This window comes from Aegilops tauschii, chromosome 3, assembly GCF_002575655.3.
Source record: "Aegilops tauschii subsp. strangulata cultivar AL8/78 chromosome 3, Aet v6.0, whole genome shotgun sequence".
NCBI lineage: Eukaryota > Viridiplantae > Streptophyta > Magnoliopsida > Poales > Poaceae > Aegilops > Aegilops tauschii.
This window is the reverse complement of record NC_053037.3, coordinates 242,026,772-242,034,874: the sequence shown is the minus strand read 5'-3', so window position 1 is coordinate 242,034,874 and position 8,103 is coordinate 242,026,772. Positions and strand designations below refer to the sequence as shown.

Genomic DNA, 8,103 nt, shown 5'->3' with positions numbered 1-8,103 from the left:
TAGCTCCCAGGCGACCCCGTGCGCACGGGCCCCTCGACCCCGTGCCCACGGGCCTCCCAGGCTGGCGGTCCTGAAGACCCCGTGCGCACGGGCGTGTACCGTGCGCACGGGCTCATGCATCAGGTCTCTGGATACCCCGTGTCCACGGGCCTCACGGACCCCGTGCGCATGGGCTCATGCGTTAGGTCTCTGGATACCCCATGCGCACGGGCTCCACTTACCCCGTGCACACGGGGCCCCTGAATGTTGCTGCGGGCTTTGCCCATGTAATGTCCATTTCGCCCTACTTACCCCTTCATCCCCTAGGACTATATATACTCCTTCATCTCCTCTATTTAGACTAAGCTAAGAATAGATCTAGACATTAGAGCTTAGCTCATGTACCTCCCCTTGTGGGATTCCTTCTCTTGAGAGAGAGAGGGAGACACTCCATTGGAGTCCAAGGCCTCCTTTGGAGAAGATCCCTAGGGATTCAAGACCCCCTTGAGGGAAGGATCTACCTAGATCACCAAGGCCTCATCTCCCTTTGGATTTGAGACGAACTTTACCATGTATCCATGTTCCCCATGTTTTTTATGTACCTTTGTGGATCTTGTGTGGATTTGAGTCTTGTGGATGTGTGATTGGACTTGTTATTGAGTGTTCTCTTGTGTTCCGCTTGCTCTTGGGGATTTCCCCTCCAATTCGTGAAAGATCCATCTTAGGGTTCCACACTACAACAGGTTGTCAATCCCTTCACGGTCACTTGAAAAGGTGAGATCTGATAGAGATAGATAAATAAAACTAAACAAAAGATAAAATATTTTTGGGTTTTTTGGTTTATAGATCTGAAAGTAAAAGATTGCAAAATAGTAGATTGGAAACTAATATGATGGAAAATAGACCCCGGGGCCATAGGTTTCACTAGGGGCTTCTCTCATGAAGGCAAATAATACGATGGGTGAACAAATTACTGTCGAGCAATTGATAGAAAAGCACAAAGTTTTGACGATATCCAAGGCAATGATTATGTAATATAGGCATCACGTTTGTGTCAAGTAGACCGACTCCTGCCTGCATCTACTAGTATTACTCCACACATCGACCGCTATCCAGCATGCATCTAGAGTATTAAATTCATAAAGAACGGAGTAACGCCTTAAGTAAGATGACATGATGTAGAGGAATAAACTCATGCAATATGATGTAAACCCCATCTTTTTATCCTCGATGGCAACAATTCAATACATGTCTCGCTACCCCTACTTTGTCACTGGGTGGAATCACGCAAGATTGAACCCAAAGTAAGCACCTCTCCCATTGCAAGAAAAACCAATCTAGTTGGCCAAACCAAACTGATAATTCAAAGAGAAATACAAAGATACCAAATCACGCATAAAAAAATCAGAGAAGATTCAAATAATATTCATAGATAAGCTGATCATAAATCCGCAATTCATCGAATCTCGACAAACAGACCGCAAAAGAAGATTACATCGGGTAGATCTCCAAGAACATCAAGGAGAACATGGTATTGAGAATCAGAGAGAGAGAGAAGAAGCCATCTATCTATTAGCTATGGACCCGTAGGTCTGTGGTAAACTACTCACGCTTCATCGGAAGGGAAATAGGGTTGATGTAGATGCCCTCCGTGATCGAATCCCCCTCCGGCATGATGCCGGAAAAGGCCCCAAGATGGGATCTCACGGGAACAGAAGGTTGCGGTGGTGGAAAAGTGTTTCTGTGGATGCCTCTGGTGGTGGGAATATATGTGAATATATTGGAGGAAGAACTAGGTCAGGGGGGTCACAAGGCCCACAAGGCAGGGGGTGCCCCCCTAGGGCACGCCCTCCACCCTTGCCTCCACCTCGCGGCTCTTCTGACTTGAACTCCAAGTCTCCTGGGTGTCTTCTGGTCCAAGAAAATTCATCGCGAAAGTTTTATTCCATTTGGACTCCGTTTGGTATTCCTTTTCTGCGAAGCTCAAAAACAAGGAAAAACAGAAATTGACATTGGGCTCTAGGTTAATAAGTTAGTCCCAAAAATAATATAAAATAGCATATTAATGCATATAAAACATCCAAAACAGATAATATAATAGCATGGAACAATAAAAAATTATAGATACGTTGGAGACGTATCAAGCATCCCCAAGCTTAATTCATGCTCGTCCTCGAGTAGGTAAATGATAAAAACAGAATTTTTGATGTGGAATGCTACCTAACATATTTATCCATGTAATTTTATTCATTGTGGCATGAACGTTCAGATCCATAAGATTCAAAACAAAAGTTTAATATTGACATAAAAACAATAATACTTCAAGCATACTAACAAGGCAATTATGTCTTCTCAAAATAACATGGCCAAAGAAAGTTGTACCTACAAAATCATATAGTTTGGCTATGCTCTATCTTCATCACACAAAATATCCAAATCATGCAACAACCCCGATGACAAGCCAAGCAATTTTTTCATACTTTTGATGTTCTCAAACCTTTTCAACTTTCACGCAATACATGAGCGTGAGCCATGGAGATAGCACTATATGTGGAATAGAATATGGTGGTCGGGGAGAAGACAAAAAAGAAGGAGATAGTCTCACATCAACTAGGCGTATCAACGGGATATGGAGATGCCCATCAATAGATATCAATGTGAGTGAGTAGGGATTGCCATGCAACGGGTGCACTAGAGCTATAAGTTTATGAAAGCTCAAAAGAAAACTAAGTGGGTGTGCATCCAACTTGCTTGCTCACGAAGACCTAGAGCAATTGAGGAATCCCATCATTGGAATATACAAGCCAAGTTCTATGAAAGTGACAACATAGGAGACTCTCTATCATGAAGATCATGGTGCTACTTTGAAGCACAAGTGTGGAAAAAGGATAGTAACATTGCCCCTTCTCTCTTTTCTCTCATTTTTGTCCTTTTTTATTTGGTGGGCTTCTTGGCCTCTTTTATTTTTTGTAAAGTCCGGAGACTCATCCCAACTTGTGAGGGAATCATAGCTTCCTTCACCCTTTCCTCTCATGGGACAATGATCTAATAATGATGATCATCACACTTCTATTTACTTACAACTCAAGAATTACAACTCGATACTTAGAACAAAATATGACTCTATATGAATGCCTCCGGCGGTGTACCGGGATGTGCAATGACTCAAGACTGACATGTATGAAAAAATATGAAAGGTGGCTTTGCCACAAATACGATGTCAACTACATGATCATGCAAAGCAATATGACAATGATGGTATGTGTCATAATAAAACGGAACGGTGGAAGTTGCATGGCAATATATCTCGGAATGGCTATGGAAATGCCATAATAGGTAGGTATGGTGGCTGTTTTGAGGAAGTTAATAGATGGGTGTATGGCACTGGCGAAAGTTGCGTGGTACTAGAGAGGCTAGCAATGGTGGAAAGGTGAGAGTGCGTATATTGCATGGACTCAACATTAGTCATAAAGAACTCACATACTTATTGCAAAAAATTATTAGTCATTGAAACAAAGTACTACGCGCATGCTCCTAGGGGGATAGATTGGTAGAAAAGACCATCGCTCATCCCCGACCGCCACTCATATGGAAGACAATCAATAAATAAATCATGCTTCGACTTCATCACATAACGGTTCACCATACGTGCATGCTACGGGAATCACAAACTTTTAACACAAGTATTTCCCCAATTCAAAATTACACACTAACATGACTCTAATATCACCATCTTTATATCTCAAAACAATCATAAGGAATAAAACTTCTCATAGTATTCAATATACTTTATATGAAAGTTTTTATTATATCCCCCTTGGATGCCTATCATATTAGGACTAAATTCATAACCAAAGCAAATTACCATGTTGTTTAGAAAGACTCACAAAATAATATAAGTGAAGCATGAGAGTTCAATAATTTCTAGAAAATAAAGCCACCGCCGTGCTCTAAAAAGATATAAGTGAAGCACTAGAGCAAAATTGCCTAGCTCAAAAGATGTAAGTGAAGCACATAGAGTATTCTAATAAATCACGATTCATGCGTGTCCCTCTCAAAATGTGTGTACAACATTGATGATTGTGGCAAACTAAAAAGTAAAGACTCATATCATACAAGACACTCCAAGCAAAACACATATCATGTGGTGAATAAAAATATAGCCTCAAGTAAAGTTACCGATAGACGAAGACGAAAGAGGGGATGCCATCCGAGGTGTTGAGCGTGACATATCTGTAATTACCTCCAATTGATCTTCCTATGATCTCTAGCCTTGTATAGCTTGACTCCTAGAGATATGGTAGGGTTAGTTGGCTTGTCACGCAAGACATCACATGTATATATTGTAACCAACTCCGATGAATGCAATTGAGTTGCATCCAATACCTTTCTACATGGTATCAGTTACCCTAGCGATCTCCACCGCTTCTGCTCCCCGCAGCCGCCGCCCCCTCTAGGCTGCCGCTGCCACCTCTCCTACCCTAAGGCCACCGCCGCTCCTCTCTGAAGCCGCTGCCGCCCTCCACACTCAAAAATCCTAGCCGCCGCTGCTCTTCTCTGCAGCCGCCGCCTCCCTTCCCAAACCCTACCGCCGCCACCGCTGCCCACCACCATCATGTCCCGCTCCAAGGACAACCTCGCCGCCCCCGCCTTCACCTCTGACCGTCTCAATGACCTCATCATCAAAGATCACGTGCCCATCATCCTCGACCTCGACTCACCGTCCTACAACGCCTGGCGCACCTACTTCGGGCTCCTGATTCGCTCCTACCGTCTCGTTAAGCACGTTGATGGGAGCGTTGACATCCGTGATATGAAGTACGATGACGAGTGGCTGGCCGTTGACGCTTGCATCGTCAAGTGGATCTTACGCACTGTCTCGCGGGGCATCTTCGACATGGTCAACACCCGTGACCCCTCGACACACGCCATCTGGACGCGGGTGTGCGACCTCTTCCTCTACAACCAACTCCAGCGTCACGTCTTCCTCCAAGGTGAGTTCTTCACGCTGCAACAGAACGATGTCTCGATCGATGACTACTGTACGCGGCTGAAGGTGCTTGCCGATGAGCTTCGTGATGTCGGCATGACCATTGACGACTCCGTCCTCCTCACCGACCTCCTTCGCGGCCTCCACCCTGACCTCGGCCAGTCCGCCGCCAACCTCTCCCTCATCACGCCGACGTACGCCAAGGCGGTCACCTACCTTCGGATGAAGGAGAAGCGCCTCCGGCACTCCACGTGGCAGGCGACCCATATGGCGTTGCACGCCGGCCATACCAGCGGCTCCGGTGCCGCTCCACCAGCTCTCTGGGCCCTTGCCCTGGTCCCGCCACCCGCGCCCGCGCCTACTGCCGGGCGGAACTAGAAGGGTCGGGGGGTCGCGATGGTCAGGCCCTGTTGGAGATATAACTATCGAATATGACCCGCCCAGGAGGGGCCGGGTTATACCGCTGGTGTTTAGTTATGACAAAGCCCAGGAAGATGTTGGAGATGGCGGTTCACGAAGCAGGCTTACTGAAGGCCCAAAACCCAATGGCGACTTAAGGCCCAACAAGTATAAACCGCCATATATGTATGACTTGTATTATAAGGCATGTGTAGTTAGTCACCGAGCCGGACACGTTGTGTATGAGCCGGCCGGGACTCCGTGAGCCACTGGGCGTCAACCTGTGTATATAAAGGGATGACCCAGCGGCGGTTTAGGACAGGAAACAACAGATCGAAAGCTAGGTCAAGCGTATTCGCTCCCTGGTAATCGAGACATAAGCAATACCACCTCAAACTGAATTAGGCCTTTACCTTCACCGCAAGGGGCCGAACCAGTATAAATTCCTTGTGTCCTTTGTCCCGTTTAACCCCTTTAAGCTAACCTAGTTGCGATGGCTCCACGACTAAGTCCTTCTGCTAGGACATCTACCGTGACAATTCCACGACGGTTGGCGCCCACCGTGGGGCCAGCGCACGGTGGTTTCGAGTTCTTACAGGGCAGCTTCGCAGGGATCAAGGGATACGCTGTGGGTCGGATGACCAAGAGTCATCACGGCAAGCTCTACATCGACGATGCAGGCTGGGGCTCCAAGGCTGGCTCAATCAAGTACGGGTATCGGGTCCCCTTCGGTGTAATCCACGTCTTCATCGGCAAGATCGGCGAACCGGGCCCTGAGCCGGACATCTGCACCGACATCATCGAGACAGCTCAGCGTGCACGACCCGCCTGGGTTCAACCCGCCGTGAAGCGTGCCTTCGTTGGATTTATCCATGGGGCGGAATTTGAGGAAAAATCTATGTCTGGCGGTGAGACGGCCATCTACTCCGATGGTGAATCGTCCACAGGCGAGACTAATTCAATGTATCAGCTGCAAGACGGCCGGCTTGGGGGCTGTTCCGATGGTGACAGTATTCTGGACCCCTATGAGCCGCCGAACAGGGTGGCGATCTTCATGGCCAGTACACAGCCGGTGCTTGGTTCAACGGCTGCCACAGCTATGATCTCCAATTCAGCGGCTGCGGCGGCGGCTAGTGCTGGCGGCTCAACGCGCCCGCCGGCTCAAGTTTTAACGGAGCTATTGGAGGCTCTGGCGACTTTGATGGAGATAGAGGTAACCCTGGACAACCAGGAATAGCATAAGGTAGATGTGGCTAAGCTGCAAGATGAGATAGCTCAAGTCAAGGAAGATCTGGCGGCTGAGAACGCTAGGATGACTGCGGAGCAGGCTGTTTTGGATGCCCAGGCACAACGGATTCAAGCGGATTCCTTCCGGCTCACATTGGATCAGAACGGTTCAAACGAGATCATGAGGAGGAGGCACCAGAGTCGTTTGCCCCCGGTTTATGATGCGACAAACCTCTTCAATACGCCTGGAGCGGGGATCAGTAACCCACCGGAGGTAAATAGGGTGGTAGCAACTCCTGGGGCTAGAGCGCCGGCTCAGTCGCGCATGATAGATCCGCCGCGCTTGAATACTACCCTGCCGCAGTATGTGCCGATGCCACCGGGTCATTATTCTAACCCTTTGGATAACATGATCGATGCGGCGACATGATTGGCGGCTCTCCCAGTTGAAGGCGAGTCTCCAGCTGCGATGGAAACGCGGAGGGCCAGAGAACTTCTTTAGACAGCATTGGTCCAACAGGAGGCGTACTCTTATAGCCGTGAGAGGATTCATTCAACCCCTCGCCCGAGTCGGAGTTATAGTAGGCACATCGATTCACCAGCAGTCTCCTACAGTGACAGGCGCCGTAACCAGCCTCGTGGACATGACCCGGCGCGTAATGGTGCTAATGTTCAGGCTTTGGTGGATCAGGGTAGAGCACGTTGGGAGGCTGAGCTGGCGGCTCAGCAAGTGGCTCATCAACATTCTCCGGTTTATCCGACAACTTCGGTGGAGACATGCGTGACCTCCAGAACCTTGGGTGTACCATGTTTAGTGCTGGCTCTACGTAACGTGCGTTTGCCCAAGGATTTCAAGGGCCCTCGTAAGGTGCCTAAGTACACAGCAGATCAGCCCCCTGAAGCTTGGGTTGAAAGTTATGAGATGGCAATGGAACTGTTGGATGTTGGCGATGCTGCATGCGCTAAGTATTTCACTATGATGTTGGATGGGACGACTCGTACTTGGTTGAAAGGGTTGCCAGCCAACTCCATTGGGTCATGGGCCAAGTTAAAAGCCCGGTTCTTCCAGAATTTTAAAGACACGTGCAAGCAGCCTATGTCAATTGTGGATTTGGATTCCTGTGTCCAAGAAGAGGGCGAGTCAACAACCCATTGGGTGCGCCGGGTCTCAGCCATCCTACACTCATCAGACTGTATCAACACTGGGTTAGCAGTTCTAATGTTGGAGAAAAGCTGTCGTTTTAAGCCTCTTAAGCAGAAGTTGGGGCGGCTCAAACGCCACTGCAGTGACATGGGGGAGCTCATGGCGGCTCTGGTCAAGTATGCCAACTCTGATAGTACCAAGGACCCTGAGTCTGATGAGGAACGGCCGGGTAAGGGAAAGAAGAGCAGCAACACCAAAGGGCAGCAGCATAACCCGACGAATCAGGGGGGCAATGGTAAGCGCAAGGCTGATAGTAGTTTGGATTTTGTGGCTAACACCAACACGCAGAATAATGGTCAGCGTC

The 8,103-nt window shown here is 48.2% G+C and overlaps 1 protein-coding gene across 1 annotated transcript; it reads left to right on the top strand.

Annotated features, from left to right (window-relative positions):
• The first annotated feature begins 4,594 nt into the window (after window positions 1-4,594).
• LOC109756029 (uncharacterized) lies at window positions 4,595-5,347 on the top strand. Its single transcript, XM_020314899.1, has one exon. It carries the CDS (start codon window positions 4,595-4,597, stop codon window positions 5,345-5,347), a length of 753 nt encoding a protein of 250 aa, XP_020170488.1.
• Window positions 5,348-8,103: the final 2,756 nt, after the last annotated feature.

Coding starts and splice junctions, on each gene's coding strand:
- LOC109756029 (XM_020314899.1), top strand. CDS start 4,595: ATGTCCCGCTCCAAGGACAACCTCGCCGCCCCCGCCTTCACCTCTGAC.